The 19,827-nt window shown below is 42.9% G+C and overlaps 1 protein-coding gene across 5 annotated transcripts in view; it reads left to right on the top strand.

The window, feature by feature from the left end:
* Positions 7,981–19,827, top strand: part of PAIP1 (poly(A) binding protein interacting protein 1) — a 35,717-nt gene continuing 23,870 nt past the window's right edge. Inside the window, exons 1-3 of one of the 5 annotated variants that reach the window (XM_005657616.3) lie at positions 7,981–8,211; positions 9,536–9,705; positions 19,308–19,493. In XM_005657616.3, coding sequence (XP_005657673.1) covers positions 9,607–9,705; positions 19,308–19,493 — 285 coding nt within the window. In that variant the 5' untranslated portion in view covers positions 7,981–8,211; positions 9,536–9,606. Of the gene's footprint in view, positions 8,212–8,325; positions 8,956–9,218; positions 9,336–9,535; positions 9,706–19,307; positions 19,494–19,827 lie in introns of those variants that run through there. The other 4 variants (XM_005657615.3, XM_003133921.6, XM_003483818.4 and 1 more) reach the window with 4 other exon arrangements.

Here is a 19,827-nt window from a genome sequence, read left to right as displayed (position 1 = left end):
TGGTGGCTACAGCTCTGATTCAACCCCTAGCCTGGGAACCTCCATATGCCGCGGGAGCGGCCCAAGAAATAGCAACAACAACAACAACAACAAAAAAAATTTTAACTTAAGATATAATTGTGGATTTACATGCAGTTGTAAATTGTGAATCTACAGGGAGATTTCATTTCTCCTTTACCCAGTTTCCCCTGATGGTAATGATAAAAAAAATTTTCAGATATTGAGATATGAGGAAGTCATTCTGGCTTAGTTAGAATGAGTTAATTAGAACTTTTTGCTGATTAAAACAGCCTGTTTGTGTCCTATCAGACATACACTACATATCTCCTTTAATTATTTGAGAAAAAGGCACATTGACCAGAAGTAAAGTTTGTCCATGTTAAAAATAAAGATTAAATGTCCCTCCTCTCGAGACGCTAATACTGGTAACTTTGATGATAAGACTACTTTCCCAGCAGTTCCCGTCGTGGCTCAGTGGCTAACGAATCCAACTAGGAACCATGAGGTTGCGGGTTCGAACCCTGGCCTTGCTCAGTGGGTTAAGGATCTGCGTTGCCCTGAGCTGTGGTGTAGGTTGCAGACGGGGCTCAGATCCTGCGTTGCTGTGGCTGTGGCTTAGGCCGGCGGCTACAGCTCCGATTCGACCCCTAGCCTGGGAACATTCATATGTCACTGGAGCGGCCCAAGAAATGGCAAAAAGCCAAAAAAAAAAAGACTACTTTTCCAGGAGCCAAGGTGATACAGTATGTGCCGTGTGTGTACATGCTGGTCTTTCTTTCTTTCTTTTTTTTTTTTTTTTTTTTTTTAACTTGAAGAAATGTATCCCTGGCTTGTTTAATGTTCTTTGTTTTGACAAGATATAAAACTGGACAGAAAACTCTGCTTCTCAGGAGCACTCTCTCAGAGTAATCTGGGGAGCAGTCTTCTGGACTAGTCCTTAGTTTGGCTCAAACGAAACTCTTATCTATTCTTATTATTGATTGTATATTGATTATATTCACCAACAGTAACACTTTTTTTTTTTTTTTGGTCTTTTTAGGACAGCACATCTTGCATAACTGTGCATAATATAATTTCACAACCAGGAAATTGGCAATACACAATCTCCTAACTTAATTTTACCTGCACTCATTTGTGTGTGTATTTGCGTGTGCACACATGTATTTACTTAGGTATGTATGTATGTATTTTTTGCCTTTTAAGGCCACACCCTCGGCATATGGAAGTTACCAGGCTAGGGACTGAATCGGAGCTGTAGCTATGGGCCTACACCACAGCCCTAGCGATGTGGGAGCCAAGTCTCATCTGCAACCTACATCACAGCTCACAGCAATGACAGGTCCTTAACCCACTGAGGGAGGCCAGGGATCAAGCCCACATCCTCATGGATACTAACTAGTTGGGTTCTTACTGCTGAGCCATGACAGAAACTCCCTACACATATGTATTTACTTCTATGCAATTTAATCAATGTAAAGACTTGTGTAGCCACCTTCACAGTCAGGAACAGAATAGTTGCATCACAAGGATGTCTCATAGTACACCCTTTAATAGCCACACCTATTTCTCTCCAAACCCCATCCCTTCCTTAATCACAAGCACCCACTACACTGTTTTCCATCTTTTTTTTTCTTTTTTGCTTTTTTTTTTTTTTTTTTTTTTGCTTTTTAGGGCCTCACCTGTGACATATGGAGGTTCCCAGGTTGGGGGTTGAATTGGAGGTGCAGGTGCCGGCGTACCCCACAGCCATAACAATGCTGGGTCTTTAACCCACTGAGCAAGGTCAGGGATCGTACCCTCAATCTTATGGTTACTAGTCGTTTCCTCTGCACCACAATGGGAACTCCATGTCTTCCATCTTTACAATTTTGTCATTTCAAGGTTGTATTCATGGATCATACAATAAAATTTTGAGGTTACTTTCTTTTCACTCAGCATAATTCCCTTGAGAGCCATCAAAATTTTATCAATAGTTGTTCCTTTTTCTTACTGAGTAGTTTTTTAGGGTGTGAACACCACAGTTAAACCATTCACCCATTAAAGAATCTATGTTGGGAGTTCCCTGGTGGCCTACAGCTGTTCCCTGATGGTATAGGCTGGCAGCTGTAGCTCCAATTAGACCCCTAGCCTGGGAACCTCCATATGCCACGGATGCGGCTGTAAAAGGACAAAAGACAAAGTGGCATTTTCACTACGGTGGTTTGGGTCACTGCTATGGTGCAGGTTCAATCCGTGACCCAGGAATGTCCACATACCATGCGCACAACCCAAAAAAAACCCCCCACAAAACTACGTTCTTTCTAGTCTGGGGCTATTATGAGTGAGCCATTATAAAAACTTGGGTACAGGATTTTGTGTGAATATAAATCTTCATTTCTCCAGGGAAAATGCTTAATTTGGGCTGTTTAACAAAATACCATAGACTGGATGGAAACACATCAATTAACTGGTTTCATAAGTTCACAACTAAGATCTTTGCCCCCTTTTTTTTTTTTTTCTTTTTTTCTTTTTGTCTTTTTAGAGCTGCACCTGTGGCATGTGGAGGTCCCCAGGCTAGGCGCCGCATTGGAGCTATAGCCATTGGCCTACACCACAGCCACAGCAAGGCCAGATACAAGCTGCATCTGTGACCTACACTGCAGCTCATGGCAACACCAGATCTTTAACCCATTGATCAAGGCCAGGGATCAAAGCTACATCCTCATGGATACTAGTCAGATTCGTTTCCACTGAGCCACAATGGGAACTCCCAGTTCTTTGCTACTTTATAGTAAGAATCCTCTTTTCTCCATTGTTCAATAACATCCTTGTTATTACTGTCTGGGATCTCATCAGAATCACCTTTAGTGTCCATGTTTTACCAACATTCTATATATGATTATTTCTATTTTCTAAAAAGATGGAAGCTTTCCCTACAGTTCTCCTCTTTCCTTCCTGAGCCCTCATCAGAATTACCTTTAACAGTCCCTTGGGGACACCCCACAGACTGGAAAGTAACTGGTTCAGAGACTCACCTACAGGAGTGAGAGTTCTGAGCCCCACATCAAACTCCCACATGTGAGGATCTGGCATTAGGAGAATGAGCCCCCAGAGCACCTGGCATTGAAGGCCAGTGGGGCTTGTGCGCAGAAGCTCCAAGGGACTGGGGGAAGAGGGGACCCCTTTCTTAAAAGGTGCACACAGATTTCACATGCACTGGGTCCCAGGCCAAAGCAAAGTCTCCATAGGAATCTGTGTCAAACCTGACTGCAGTTCTTAGAGGACCTCCTGGGAAAACAGGGGTGAATTTGGCTTGTTGTGGGACACTGGAAGCAAAGCTCTTGGGAATATTCAGAAGCTTGCCTTTCTCTGGAGGTGGCCATTTTGGGAAATGGAAATTCTAACCCCACCCATCAGCGCTGAGAAACCCCAGGGCAAACAACAATCCAGGCTGGATCACAGCACCACCCATCGGTAAACAGGCTACCTAAAGACCCCTCAGGCACATAGCTGCCTCTAATCTCATCCAGCCCCATCTGCCAGAGGGATAGGAATCAGCTCCACCTACCAGTGGGCAGGCATCAGTCCCTCCCATTAGAAAGCCTACAGCAAGCCCCTGTACCAACTTGAGCCACAAGGGGGGCAGACACCAGAAGTAAGAGAGGCTACAACTCTATTATCTGTAAAAAGGTCAGCACACCAAAAACCTATAAAAATGAACAGACAGAGAATTATAATTCAGATGAGGGAGAAAGAAAACCCCCCAGAAAATCAGCTAAGTGATCAGGAGATTCTAAGCCTCCAGGAAAAAACTTTAGACTGCTGATGCTGGAAATGATACAAGACATTGGAAATAAACTGGAGGCAAAGATGGCTAACTTAGGAGTTCCCATCGTGGCTCAGTGGTTAACAAATCCGACTAAGAACCATGAGGTTGAGGGTTCGATCCCTGGCCTTGCTCAGTGTGTTAAGGATCTGGTGTTGCCGTGAGCTATGGTGTAGGTCTCAGACACGGCTCAGATCTGGCATTGCTGTGGCTCTGGGGTAGACTGTAGCTCCGATTCAAGCCCTAGCCTGGGAATTTCCACATGCTGCGAGTACAGCGCTAGAAAAGACAAAGACAAAAAAAACAAAACAAAACAAAAAAAAACACTCCCTAACACCATACACAAAAATAAACTCAAAATGGATTAAAGACCTAGATATAAGACCAGATACTATAAACTCTTAGAGGAAAACATAGGCCAAACACTCCCTGATATAAAGGACAGCAACATCTTCTCAGATCCACCTCTTAGAGTAATGACAGTAAAAATCTCTTAGAGTAATGACAGTAAAAACAAAAATAAACAAATGGGACCTAATCAAACTTAAAAGTTTCTGCACAGCAAAGGAAACCATAAACAACATGAAAAGACTTATAAACGTAAACAACCCTAAACAACATAAAAGACTTATAAATCTCCAAAACTTATAAACGCCTCCTACCACTCAATACCAACAAAACAAACAACCCCATCAAAAAATGGGCAGGTCTAAACAGACAATTTTCCAAAGAAGACATACAGATGGCCAAAAAAAAACATGAAAAGATGTCCAACATCGCTCATTATTAGAGAAATGCAAATCAAAACCACCATGAGGTACCACCTTACACCAGCCAGAATGGCCATCATCAAAAAGTCTACAAACAAGAAGTGCTGGAGAGGTGGTGGAGAAAAAGGAACCCTAGTACACTGTTGGTGGGATTGTAAATTGGTGCAACCACTGTGGAAAACAGTATGGAGATGCCTCAGAAAACTAAAAATAGAACTCCCATTTGATCCAGCAATCCCACTCCTGGGCATCTATCCAGAGAAAACCATGACCTGAAAAGACACATGTATTCCAATATTCATTGCAGCACTATTTGCAATAGCCAAGACATGGAAACAACCTAAATGTCCATCGACAGAGGAGTGGATCCAGAAGAGGTGGTACATATACACAATGGAATATTACTCAGCCACTAAAAGGAACGAAATACCGGCATTTTTAGCAACATGGGTGGACCTAGAAATTATCATGCTAAGTGAGGTCAGTCATACAATAAGACACCAACATCAAATGCTTTCACCGACGTGTGGAATCTGAAAAAAGGACAGACTGAACTTCTTTGCAGAACAGATGCTGACTCAACAGACTTTGAAAAACTTAGGGTTTCCAAAGGAGACAGTTCTGGAGGTGGGTGATGCACTGGGTTTGAGGGATGGAAATTCTATAAAATTGGATTGTGGAGTTCCTGTCGTGGCTCAGTGGTTAATGAATCCGACTAGGAACCATGAGTTTGCAGGTTTGGTCCCTAGCCTTGCTCAGTGGGTTAAGGACCCGGCATTGCCATGAGCTGTGGTATAGGTTGCAGACTCGGCTCGGATCCTGTGTTGCTGTGGCTCTGGCATAGGCCAGTGGCTACAGCTGCTATTCGATCCCTAGCCTGGGAACCTCCGTGTGCCGCAAAAGCGGCCCAAGAACATGGCAAAAAGCCAAAAAAAAAAAAAAAAAGAAAAGAAAATTGGATTGTGATGATCATTGGACAACCATAAATGTAAAAAATTCATTGAGTAATAGAAAAATAAAAAAAAATAACAGTCCCTTTGGGGCCTACACTGCAACTCAATGTAGGGCAATGTCAACTTTTTCTAACATGCATCAAAAACCACTATCAGCCTCTATCCATTAACTAGTTCAAAAGCCACTTCCATAATTTTTAGGTATTTGTCACAGCTGCACCCCACTTCTCAGTACCAATTTCTGTTCCAGAGAAACAGAATTAATAGGAGAGATAGGTAGATATAATTTATTATAAGGAATTGGCTTATATGATTATGGAGGCTGAGAAGTCCCATGATTTACTATCTGCAATCTGGAAACCCAGGAAAGCTAGAGCCTAAGTCTGAAGTCCTGAGAATCAGAGCTACAGTGGTATAAAAAATCCATTCATGTTGTCCCCAAGTCTGCTTCTCATATATGGTAATGGGCTGGAGTTACATGACAGTAAATAGGGGGAAGTCAAAGGACAATATCTCACTTACCTAACTTGTCTAACAAGAGGGGCTGTAAAGAAACCTGGATGCCACCATGGATGCTGATAAGAGTGAGATAACAAAGATTTAGGTGTAGAAAGGAAGCTATCCATCAAAAAGTTCTAAGGGGAAAAAGAGGGTAAAGAATGCAAACAGGGGAGTTCCCGTCGTGGCGCAGTGGTTAACGAATTCGACTAGGAACCATGAGGTTGCGGGTTCAATCCCTGCCCTTGCTCAGTGGGTTAATGATCCGGCGTTGCCGTGAGCTGTGGTGTAGGTTGCAGACAAGGCTCGGATCCCGCGTTGCTGTGGCTCTGGCGTAGGCTGGCGGCTACAGCTCCATTTCGACCCCTAGCCTGGGAACCTCCCATATGCCGTAGGAGCGGCCCGAGAAATGGCAAAAAAAAGACCAAAAAAAAAAAAAAAAAAAAAGCCTGGGATAGGATTGGAGCATCTACTTCAGTGGAACATACAGAATAACTCTGTTAATGAGCACACAGTTTATGGGTCATCTGTACACAATAAAAAGTCCAGGCAAGAGGTGACTGATGACTACATAAAAGAAAGGATTTTTGGTATAAGCATTACCTCATCTAATTTTTAAAGTGTAACCTTGTCTTTGTAATATATGCCACTGCTACTTATTATAAGTATACTCATTATACTTATTACATAAGTGAGGAAAGAGGCTCAGTGGAACTAACTCCTTTACTTACCCAGGATCACATAGGCATTAAGGGGCACCACCAGGATCCAGACCAGAACTTCGACCTATTTTGAATCCTACATGCTTTCTCAACACCAAGGCACCACACTTCTTGCTAGCTTCCTTCCCTGGCTTCATTGTTTTTGCCACCAATCAACAGCATGAATCATTTATTCATGACTGCCTTCATTAAAGCCATTTTCCTCTTTCATTTAAGTGAAGACGTTAATGTTTTCTTTATTAGCAAGAAAATGGTTAACAAGAAGTTTTATTCTTAACTGAAATTATTCTCAAGCTTAACAAGATTGAAAAGCAGTAAGCCTTGCTTAAAACACAGAATTTGTGAAGATGTTTCAGTCTAACAGTTAAGAAATATTTTTTCTCCTTTTCATTACTTATATCATCCCTCATTTGGCTTTAGCACTGTCAGACTTGACTTAAACACACACACACACACACACACACTAACTTATACATAATGTCTAGAACTTTGCTGTGCAGTGCAGTAGCCACTACACTTGAAATGTGCCTAATCCCGAGAAAGATATGCTGGAAATGCAAAGTATACTGATTTTGATTAATATGAAAAGAGAGAAAATATCTATTAATATCTTTCTTTTTCCTTCTTTTTAGGACTGCATCAGCAGCATATGGATGTTACCAGGCTAGGGGTCCAATCAAAGCTGCAGCTGCCCACTTAGTCACAGCAACTGGGATTCAAGCGGAGTCTGCAGCCTACACCACAACTCACAGCAAGGCTGGATCCTTAACCCGCTGAGCAAGGCTAGGGATCCAGCCAGCATCCTCTTGGATCCTAGTCGGCTTCATTACCACTGAGCCACAACAGGAACTCCTCATTAATATCTTTAATTACATGTTTTGAATGATACCATTTGGGATCTATTGGACTAAGTAAAATATATTATCAAAATTAATTTCACCTGTTTTTATTTTCCTTCGGGTAATGTGCCTTCTAGAAAATGTATAATTACGTAAGTGGCTTGCATTTGTGGCCCGCACTATATTTTGATTGGACAGCAGTGGTAGAAGATGAAAAAGAGGGGAGTTTTATTGAAAGGTAGCGTGTTTTCTTAAAATTTCTGGAGAGGATGAAAAAAGGGAAGAGAGTCAAGCTTGGCCCCAGCGTGACCTACCATGATAAATACTGGGACTTGAGAAGGACGTGGGCGGGGGGGCATGTTTAGATTCCGTTCCTATTTCCCCCCCCCCCCCCGCGGCTAACGTTGCGGGTGGCAAAGAGCTTCCAGAGCCCCCTTCCCGACCAACCCTCGGGTCTCGCCGGCGCCGGGTCATTGAACACACCTGCGCGCCCACGGAGGTGCGCGTCCGCGAACCCTGGCGCCGGCTCACGCCCCCTCCCCCCGTATTTTTATTTTCCCGGCATCAACCGTCAGTCTCGCACTTCTCTCCTGAGAACCACCGAGTAAGCAGACCCTTTCAGGGGTAAGCGCCCCTCTCTGCCCCCAGCCCGGTTCCGTTTGCCGGGATGCCCCCGCGGCGGGCAGGGCTATCTAAAGGCCTAGGTGCCGCTTGTCCGGCGGCCTGCTGGGCCGCGGCAGCCCGCCCGCCGGGAACGGGAGGAGCTGCGGCGGGCGTGCCCGGGGCCTCCGGGCCGCGGGGGGCCGCTGTGACCTGCCTTCGCCCCCGCCGCACCGAAGGCGGGGGAGCCGGGTTTTGGGGGAGAATCGGAAAAAGCTGAGGGTAGCCGAGGGGGGCGGGCGCTCCGGAGCGGCGGGTTCCGTGGGTGCTCCAGCTGCCGTCCGCCCCGCCCGAAGCGCGGGGAGCCGAGCAGGGCCCAGAGTCCTCCTCCTCCATGAGGCCCGAGTGAGCGCGGCGGCGAGAGCCGGCCCGCGGCGCCTCCCCCCGCGTCCTCTCCAGAGCGCAGCGGCAGCGGCCCCCGGAGGAGGAGGAGGAGGAGCATGTCGGACGGTTTCGATCGGGCCCCAGGTGCTGGTCGGGGCCGGAGCCGGGGCCTGGGCCGCGGAGGGGGCGGGCCTGAGGGCGGCGGTTTCCCGAACGGAGCGGGGCCTGCTGAGCGGCCGCGGCACCAGCCGCCGCCGCAGCCCAAAGCCCCGGGCTTCTTGCAGCCACCGCCGCTGCGCCAGCCCAGGACGGCCCCGCCGCCAGGGGCCCAGTGCGAGGTCCCCGCCGGCCCCCAGCGGCCTCCCCGGCCCGGGGCGCTCCCAGGTACGGAGCCGCTCTAGGGGACCCTGTCCTCCAGGGCCAACGCTTCCCCAGGCCCTCCGCGCGCGCCCGAAGTCGGCGCGCCGTCTTCCTCCCTCGGGTTCCCCGAAAGCATTCCCCAAAGGGCCCGGTTGTTGCGGGGTGGGGACGGGCCCGGAACGGGGTTTGGAGGGTGGCGGATCGAATTCTTTGTGCGCCCGGGCTGGGGGAGGGGCCCGGTGCGCTGTCCCCGAGTTCTGCTGTCCCGGGAGGAAGTAAAAATTGCCTCCCCCTCCCCAGCCCCCCGAGAGGGAGGCCTGAGGCGGGCAGCCACCTCTTTTTAACCGACTCCTTCGAAAAGAAAAAAGGAAAAAATAAGCCTGAAGCGTTCATTTAGGAAGCAGGTATGTTCATAAACGAACTAAAGCAAGTCTATTGTTCCTTTTTGCAGGCTCTGTACATATTCTGGCGATAACCTTACATTTCCTGATCGTTCTTGTATAACTTAAAAACCAGCCCTACTCAGATGGCTTTTCATTATATAGTAAGTTGTTATGCAAAGGAATGAATGCATCTTAACACCCCCTTTTTTCCCCTTTCTCAGAACAAACGAGGCCCCTGAGAGCTCCACCTAATTCACAGGATAACATCCCACAGCAGAATTTGGAGTCAGCAATGGCTAAACCCCAGGTGGTGGTAGCTCCTGTATTAATGTCAAAGCTGTCTGTGAATGCCCCTGAATTTTACCCATCAAGTTATTCTTCTAATTATACAGTAAGTACATCCTTTTCACCGCAACTTTAGGTTAATATTACCGGAATAATGTTATTACATCATTATCAGAGTATGCTGGTGCTTTCTGTGCTGCACATACGCATTACGAATTCGTTGAAATCGTGAGGAAACAAAATTGATTCAGGAATATATTGTGTAGTTATCAGAATGTAAGCTTGAGAGTAGACAGTCTTGTTTGTCTCGTTTGTTCACTGTTGTATTACAGCATCTATAGAATAGCTCCAAGGCCAGTAAACTTAAGGTGGTCAAGGACACCTTTAAGCTATAAAACTAAAATCTGTGTTCAAACTTATGGACAGTCTATAGAATAGTGGCCTGGCAAAGTTAATTTTTAATTCGATTTTAGCAGGACTGTTGAATATTTATTGGTAGCTTTAGGTAAATTAAACAGTGGTTTTGCTGCAGACTAATTGAGGTAGGTTTTTAATGTGAAGTACACCTCTGGGCTCTGTTGTGTTAAAATAGAAGTGTTTCTGGTTCTAATTAACTATTATGTAGAAATGTCATAGGGAGTTTTGATAGTGTTTACAAATTGTGTAAAGAACTTGAAACTTTCAGATTCATCTTTGTCAATAACATAAGGATTTTAGAAATTGGTCACACTTTTCTTAAATAGGAGAAAACACCAAGCACAGTTGATATATAGAAAAAAATTTGTTTTTCCAGGTAAAAGTATAGCAATTATTTGTAGATAAGTGGGGCAGAGACCATTCTGGTTGAAGAAATGATAGTACCTTAGCATAAGCCCTATCTTAACTGTCTTCTTAGTTTTTTTGACATATATAGAATAGTATGCATAGAGTTTAGCTAAAGTTTTACAAAGTGAATACTCAGACAACCAGCATCCAAATCGAGAAAGGGACTATTAGTTACCACCATCCCCAAAGCCTACTCTGTCTCCTATCATTACAGCTGTCTAAGAGTAACCATTATTTTGACAATAGTTTTTTTAGTTTAAAGTTTATATATATGGAGTCATATAAGAATATTCTTTTCCTCATTTTCATTCAACATTGAAATTCTTTTTTTTTTTTTTTTTTTTTTTTTTGTCTTTTTGCCATTTCTTGGGCCACTCCCATGGCATATGGAGGTTCCCAGGCTAGGGGTCTAATCGGAGCCGTAGCCACCAGCCTACGCCAGAGCCACAGCAATGCGGGATCCAAGCCGCGTCTGTGACCTACACCACAGCTCACTCACATCAACGCCAGATCTTTAACCCACTGAGCAAGGGCAGGGATCGAACCCGCAACCTCATGGTTCCTAGTTGGATTCGTTAACCACTGCGCCACCACGGGAACTCCCCGAAATTCATATTATAGCATGTAATTGGAGGTATCTATTCTCATAGTGTTCCATTATGTGAATATTTGTTGGTGAACATTCAGTAGCTTCCACTTTTGGGCTATTGTGATTAGGGCTGCTGTTCTTGTTCATGTCTTAGTAGACTTTTGCCTTTGTTTCTATTTGGTATATACCTAGGAGTGGAGCTGTTGGGACATAGGATAGCTAACTTTAATAGAGATTGCCAAGTATTTTTCCATAGAGACTATTCCAATGTATGTGTTGAGTACTATTTGGTTTCCAGTTGCTCTACTTCCTTGTCAGCACTAGGTATTTGCTATTTAAGTTTAGCCATTCTGGTGGGTGTGTGGTATCTAGTTATTTTAATTTGAATTTGTACCTGATCAACCAATGATGGCACACCTTTTGTGTTACTTTTTGGGTGGGTGAGGGGACTTTCCTTCCATGTTTGATAGAAAGTATGGAAAATCTTCCATAATTTGGATACTTCATGCATCCTAGACTGCATTAGGGCAAAAGCTTTGGGCCTGGAGATGGAAAAATATAGGCATACTAGGAAGAGCGGTTGATTTGGGGGGAAATGGGCCATGTAAAATAGAAATGAGAGCAGCTTGGATTCTTGCCAAAAAAATTGTATTTGGCTTAGGAAAGGAACCATCGGAGAGCTGTGAGTAATAGAATAAACTTTTAAGGACACTTACCTTGATATCTACAAATGGTTCCTTGTTTGTTTCTCTTCCTATTGATTTGGGGTATTTTGTGGTAGGAGGGATGTGATTTTTTTCAGTTTTGTACCAACTGGTTCTACACATAGTTCAGGTGACTCCTGGGCTAGAGAGCAGTGTGTTGAGCCATATTACATATTAGTCCCCTTCCTTTGAACCACTGCCATCTTTCAGGCACTCATTGATATCCTCTGGTAATCAGATCCTGCTCTGCTCAGTTCTCCAGAATGGATTTTAGACTGGAAGCTCATGGTTCACTTGTGGCTTGCACGTGCATTTGCATTGTGCCAAATGTTTTTTTAAAAGGGGCTTTTACAGTTTACCAATACTTAAATTAGATATTGCAATCTGAATTTTCTAATTTCTCTTGAAACCATACTGAACTGTTTTGAAAGAACAAAAGTTGGCTGGAGCTGAGTAGAGGCAGCCCCTTTAGATGGAGTGTGTGAGCTCTTCATTTGCTCACTGGCTCGCTTCATAAGCCTGTAATCCACCTGGATTCTATAAGCATTCACACTTGCTATCCCTGCCCTGATAAATTCTCTGGCCTTACCCTTTCATTCTCTGTCAAAGCTAAGGGTTTTTGTCAATCCACTTAGTCACAGAATAGCAATATCCTTGTTTTTCCCCTGACTCTTAGGTTGTGAGAGAATCTTTTCCTTATAGTAACCATAACACAAAGTTAGCTGAGTCAGGACTGGGATACAGCAATGAACAAAACAAACAAAATTCCTGTCTTTGTAGAGCCTCTATTCTAGTGGTCTCCTGGCTAAGTTTCCAGAAATTCTGGTTTTGTTATACATATGAGGAGCTATTGGCTTGGTATCCTTGAACTGGATTTGCTCTTAAGAATGCTTGCTCTTGGAGTTCCCATCATAGCTCAGCAGTTACAAACCCAACTAGTATCCATGAGGATGCTAGTTCGATTCCTGGCCTTGCTCAGTAGGTTAAGGATCTGGTGTTGCTGTGAGCTGGGTGTAGGTTGTAGACGTAGCTTGGATCCGGTGTGTGGCTGTGGTATAGGCCAGCAGCTGTAGCTCCAGTTCGACCCCTGGCCTGGGAACTTCCATATGCTGAGGGTGGTCTAAAGACCAAAAAAAAAAAGAGTGCTTGCTCTTTACATTTTTTATGATAGTCTTTTCCTGTGCTTCCATAATCTTTCTAAAACTTTAAGCTTGTTTATCTTCAGTCCTGTCTCTGATCCCCCTGCTAGAATTTCCTTACCAGTGAGTTTGTGTATCTATTCCTGGCTATTGCTGCTTCTCAGAGAAACCATTACACCTTGAATATTTTAATCACAGTTCACTTACAAGAACCAAAAATTCCACATAGGAGTTCCTAAAGCATTAAGAGACCAAATTCTGGAGTTCCCGTTGTGGCTCAGTGACAAATCCGAGTAGGAACCATGAGGTTGTGGGTTTGATCCCTGGCCTTGCTCAGTGGGTTAAGGATCCAGCGTTGCCATGAGCTGTGGTGTAGTTCCCAGACGAGGCTTGGATTCCGCATTGCTTTGGCTCAGGCGTAGGCCAGCAGCTACACCTCTGATTGGGACCCCTAGCCTGGGAACCTTCATGTGCTTTGGGTGCAGCCCTTGAAAAGACAAAAAGACAAAATAGAAAGAGAGACAGAATTCTTTCCCACATTCACAAAAAATCCCACCTTTTTTCTAATAACATCTTCAAGTTACTGCCAAGTTTTTCTTCTGCCTTTCAGTAGTGAGGTTCTCCAAACTGTAAAATTAACTCTTGGTACTACTTTACTTTTGACTGTTCAGATCTCTGCAGACTGATCCTCTAAATTGTACTTATATTTGCTATAGTTACTGATGCTTTTTTGGTTTTAAAAATCTCTTGTCCTCTTAACCCTTATCTTAATAGACTTTGTTAACTACAGTATGATCTACAACGTTTAGTAAGTCCCAGTGTGGGTCATATTTGAGATGCTCTGGGTACCTTTTCAGTCTTTAAAAAGTTTTCCTATTTTTATAAGAACTGAATATTTATGATACTAATTTTGTCTTAATTTGTTCTTGTCTGCATAGTCTCTGACTCCCCAGACTCTGCAACCATTATTCTGTCAGATTTCAACCAATGCAATTCTTCTGTAGCATTTGCTCTTGTAAGCACCTCTCATTTACCTTTAACTTTGGCTCCTGTGGCAGTACTTAATCCTCCTAATTTGCAGGTGATTTCTCCTTCCCTGATTCTGCAGGCTCTGAGGTTCTGTCTTTTTATTCTTCCTTTTTCAGCTATACCTGCAGCATATGGAAGTACCTGGGCCAGGGATCGAATCTAAGCCGGAGCTGTGACTTATGTCACAGCTGCCGCAAGGCAGGATCCTTAACCTACTGTGCCACAGTGGGAACTCCAGTTCTTTTTTTCTGTTTTATACCTCCCTTGGTGATATTGCCTTAGATTCTGACTATCACCTATCTACCTACCGCTGATAATTCTGGAACCTAATTCTTCCTCTCAACTCCAGGCTTGTGTTTCCATTTGTTTTGACATCTTCTGAGGATCTCACATTCAAATTCAAGTATTAAAGAGAATTTATCTTCTGTAAACTTCTTATTCTAAATAGTTGCTCAGGCTAAAAACTTGGGGTGTATTGATCCACTTTTTGCTTTCACACCTCTTGTCCACTTTCAGTCAAGTTAAACTAAAGTAGTCTAAGTTGATGTCCCTCTTAATCTCTTGTCACAGAACTCTAAGAAAAATAAAGCTTAAGTATTCCTCAGCTTGGAAGCCATTTGACTTTGCATTAAGGACTGAAGAAATTTGTACTTTAAAAAATTGGAGTTCCTGTCGTGACTCAGCAGTAAAGATCCCAACTAGTATCCATGAGGACAAGGGTTCAATCCCTGGCCTCGCTTAGTGGGATAAGGACCCAGCATGGCCATGAGCTGTGGTGTAGGTCACAGACTCAGCTCGGATCTGGTGTTGCCCTGGCTGTGGTGCAGGCTGACGGCTGCAACTCCAATTCAGTCCCTAGCCTGGGAACTTCCATATGCCTCAGGTTTAGCCCTAAAAAAAGGACCAAAAGAAAAATCTATCATCAAAGAAAATCTCTTCTAATAAATAAATAATTTGGTATTAGAGAACTAACACAAGCTTTGATTGAAACACCTTGGAATGCTCATCTGCTCAGAATACTCCGTGCTCCCTTTTTGCTTGAAACTACGGGCTCTGAATCCCCTGTTCCATGTTCAGAGTAGCTCAACTTTCATTTTGCTTTCACAGTTCAGATTAGACAATGTTCTGAACTGCATTTTGCCACAATGAATAACATTTGGCAGAAACAGGAAATTAATGCCATCAGCTGGGACCTGTAGACTTCCTGCTTTTCATTAAAATTAATAGTAGAATACTACAGATCTGTAAAACTAAACTGTATATCAAAAACTTGTTTTTAATTGTAAAATTTACACTTATGTGGTTAACATTAAGTATATTATTTCATGTATGCATTTATTTTTAAATTTTTTAATAATATAGTTGATTTACAGCGTGTCAATTTCTGCTGTACAGCAAAGTGACTCAGTCATACATACATACATATATACACATATATACTTTTGTTGTTGTTGTTTTGTCTTTTGTCTTCTTACCACCATCCTTGGCCTATGGAGGTTCCCAGGCTAGGGATCGAATTGGCACTGCAGCTGCAAGCCTAAGCCACAGTCATTGCAACATGGAGTCTCAGCCGTGTCTGTGACCTGCACCACAGCTCACAGCAGCACCAGATCCTTAACCCACTGAGCAAGGCCAGGGATCCTAACCTACATCTTCATAGATACTGGTTGGGTTCAGTAACCACCAAGCTACTATGGGAACTCCTGAATTCTTTTTTATATTATTTTCTATTATGGTTTATCACAGGAGATTGGATATATTTCCCTCTGCTATACAATAGGACCTTATTACCTATCCATTCTAAATGTAATAGTTTACGTCTACTGACTCCAAAGTCCCAGTCCATCCCACTCCCTCCCTTCTCCCCCTTTGCAACCACAAGTCTGTTCTTCATGTCTGTGAGTTTGTTTCTGTTTTGTAGATAGGTTCATTTGTGCCATGTTTCAGATTCCACATATAAGTGATATCATATGGTATTTGTTTTTCTCTTCTGACTTCACATAGTATGAGAATCTAGTTGTACCCATGTTGCTGCAAATGGCATTATTTTGTTCTTTTTATGGCTGAGTAGTATTCCATTGTGTATATGTACCACATCTTCTTAATCCATTCATCTGATGATGGACATTTAGGTTGTTTCCATGTCTTGGCTATTGTAAATAGTACTGCTAAGAACATACAGGTACATGTATCTTTTTGCATTGTAGTTTTGTCTGGCTATATGCCCAAGTTTTCTGAAGAACCTCCATACTGTTCTTCATGGTGGTTGTACAATTTAATGTACGCATTTATGTTTCATTGTCTTCACAGTTTTATAGTAAAGGCTTAGTATTTATAATAGGAACATTTCCTCACTCCATAGAGATAACTACTGTTATCCCTTGTCTGTCTTTCCAGAAATTTTCATTGCCTGTCTCTTTTTTTTAAAAAATTAAATTGTCCTAAAATATGATTTTGTATTCTCTTAATTTACTATATTGATGGTAATTCTGTATTGATACATGTAGCTAAATATATCATTTTTTCTTAAGTGGCTATATGATATTCCATTATATTGACAGAAGGTAACATATTCAACCAGTTTTTTGAATTGTAAGATGGGTTTTTTGGTAAGGGATATCCTTGTTTATATGTCAGAGTTGGGTTGTAACCCTGTTTTGGTTGGAGTATAGAGGTCAAAAGAACAGGCTTTGGCCTGTACTCAATTCCTATAACTAGCTGTATGATCATGTACAAATTACATGAGTTGGTACATGGTCCTTCCTTGCTTGGATCTGCCCTAGCCACCACCCCTGGTTTTTGTGCTGCTTCTTTTTTTTTTTGCTATTTCTTGGGCCGCTTCCGCGGCATATGGAGATTCCCAGGCTAGGGGTCCAATCAGAGCTGTAGCCGCCGGCCTACGCCAGAGCCACAGCAACGCAGGAATCCGAGCTGCGTCTGCAACCTACACCACAGCTCACGGTAACGCCAGATCGTTAACCCACTGAGCAAGGGCAGGGACCGAACCCGCAACCTCATGGTTCCTAGTCGGATTCGTTAACCACTGTGCCACGACGGGAACTCCTGTGCTGCTTCTTGAACCAACTGCCTTAGTGTGGTTCCCCAAGATCCCACACAGTCTCCCCATTTCCCTCACTGATCCCATTAACAACTGCCCCATCCTCAGTTTCTGTATTCTGGCTTTTCTTAAAGGTATTAGGCAAATGCATATCTCCTTGAGGACTGTATGCTTCTTATGCCCACTGCATAGAATATCTCAGATATTTGTATGGCTGGATCTTTTTTTTTTTTTTTTCCTCTGTCTCAGTTTAGATGCTAACTCTTTAGAATCCTTTGCTGACCATTTTTTATTCCGTCTCAACATCTGAATAGTGTCTTCCATCATGGAATGTAAGCTCCATGAGAGGAGGATGGTCTCTTTTAATTGTGATGTGACTGCTCTCAGCACCTAGAACAGTCTTTGGTATTTACTAGGCACTCAACACTCAGACGGTTTTGAAAGAGTAATATTCTATACATGCAGTTGGTGTCTGTTAGCTTATTAGTAGGCAGAGTACCATCCTAGGTACCAAGAGGTACATGTTTTTTTTTTTTTTTTTTGTCTTTTTGCTATTTCTTGGGCCGCTCCCGCGGCATATGGAGGTTCCCAGGCTAGGGGTCCAATCGGAGCTGTAGCCACCGGCCTACGCCAGAGCCACAGCAACTCGGAATCCGAGCCGCGTCTGCAACCTACACCACAGCTCACGGCAACGCCGGATCGTTAACCCACTGAGCAAGGGCAGGGATCGAACCCACAACCTCATGGTTCCTAGTCGGATTCGTTAACCACTGCGCCACGACGGGAATTCTGGTTTTTTTTTTTAATCATTCTACTTTTTGGATGCTTTTTACTTTTTATGCTGTAGCCCCTTTAGGTATGAGAACATGGATGTTGTATTTGGAATACATTTCAGTATTTGCCTAGAAATTTAAAAATTGTTGAACACTCAGTGCCTTACTCTGTGCTAGTTATCAGTCCAGGTCATTACTAATTAACTGACTTAATTCATTAATTCTTTTGATCCTCAGTCACATAGCTATAATGTTTATGATTCATGAATTTGAATTTCATCAACATTAAATGCCTTCTTTATCTTACAGTTGGTTTTTTAATTGGATTCAAATGTGTATTCAGATGAACATTTAAAGTATGAGTGTTTACCTGCTCTTCTGCTCAGTGAACACTGTATGAGCATGATCTGGGTACATTAATCTGCTCTTCCTGCAGCTGGTCTAATTTCCTGAGTGCCTCATAGTACATGCAACATGTCATGTCAGTTTAGTGTCTAGAGATATATAAATTATGCAACACGGCCTCTAAATGCTATTCAGCTGAAGAAATAGTGGTCAGCACCAACAATGGAGGAACAACTGGCTATGTTAATCTTTCTACTAAGATTGTATGTCCATCTTATGGTGCTTCCCTAAGTGGAATTTCGAGTACATGTGATTTTTTTTTCTTCTTTATTTACTCACTGACTTTAGAATTTAACCCTTTTATAAAATGCATCCATACTTCAAAATTCTTTTATGTGGTTTCTCATTTGACTCCCTTTGGAAAAGGGTAAATTTCATCAAACAGTATAGTTATTAGATCATAACCGCTAAGTAAACTTAAATGCTTTGGGTGGTATTCCAGACATTGTGAGTGTGAGGATTGCTACTCTGATCTGTTGCCTTTTGCGGTAGTTACCCTGATCAGCCTCCTGCCACTACTAAAGGTGGTAGTGATAGAGTAATTAATTGGAAACAGCTGCTATTAGGATTGGCTAGAAGCTTGGACATAGCAGCCCAAAAGTCTCCTACCACTGTACACTATCATATTTTATAGTTACTTAATAACTAAATATATTTCCTGGGGATTAACAGATGATAAACCTTTTTTTAAATATAGAAATTGTCAAATATCTGCAAGAATAAAGAAAATGGTATAATGAATACCCATGGCCCAATAGTTAGTTACAGGTGGCAGTTCTTGTTTCCCTGTCTCCGGTCCCTCCCCACCTCCCATTTTGAAACAAATTTATGGATACAGATCTTACTGTATCCATAAATAAGTCTTAATTTTGATATTGATATTGTAGTGAAATATTAGTTTAAACTTTAATTCTCAGCCTCTTGTGAATCTACCAGAGGTGAGAAGACAATTCCCTACCCAGCTAGATGGAGCCCTTCTATTATAACATATTGGCTATTGGGCAGGAAAGTGGACTTTTGGCTCAGTGGACTTAATTTATTGAAGAAAATAACATATTTTATCAGGTGAAGGATTCTTAGAAATATCATTTAAGCTAGAGACATTCCAGTTTAAAGCTGCATTGTGTTTATTTTAGCCAGGGGCATGGATTAAATTTTTTTTTTTTTTTTGCCTTTTGATCTATAGGAATCCTATGAGGATGGTTGTGAGGATTATCCCACTCTATCAGAATATGTTCAGGATTTTTTGAATCATCTTACAGAGCAGCCTGGCAGTTTTGAAACTGACATTGAACAGTTTGCAGAGACCCTAAATGGCTGGGTTACAACAGATGATGCTTTGCAAGAACTTGTGGAACTCATCTACCAACAGGTAGGTTGGCTGGTAGCACAGGGGTGATCGCTGGATAGCTTTCTTGATGTCTGAGGGTGGTGGCTGCTCCTTGAAGGAGGCCAGGTCCATGTTCACCAGCCTCCACACTCCTGGATTCCAGGTTTGTGAGAGTTTTTAAATCTCTGCTGTATAAAATTCCTGTAGATAGGGATCCAGGGCTAGAGCCAGACTGCAGATTCTCTTGTGTAGCCAAGGCTCTGTCCAGGCAGTTGGAAGAAGCTTTGAACATTTATGAGGAAGGCTACATGAGTATCAGTAATCTTTTTTTCAACCCCTTTGGTTTTATAAGTATCTGAATTAAGCACTACACGAA

This window comes from Sus scrofa, chromosome 16, assembly GCF_000003025.6.
Source record: "Sus scrofa isolate TJ Tabasco breed Duroc chromosome 16, Sscrofa11.1, whole genome shotgun sequence".
Taxonomy (NCBI): Eukaryota; Metazoa; Chordata; class Mammalia; order Artiodactyla; family Suidae; genus Sus; species Sus scrofa.
Note: the sequence above shows the minus strand (reverse complement) of the source record. Positions and strands in the feature narration are given on the sequence as shown.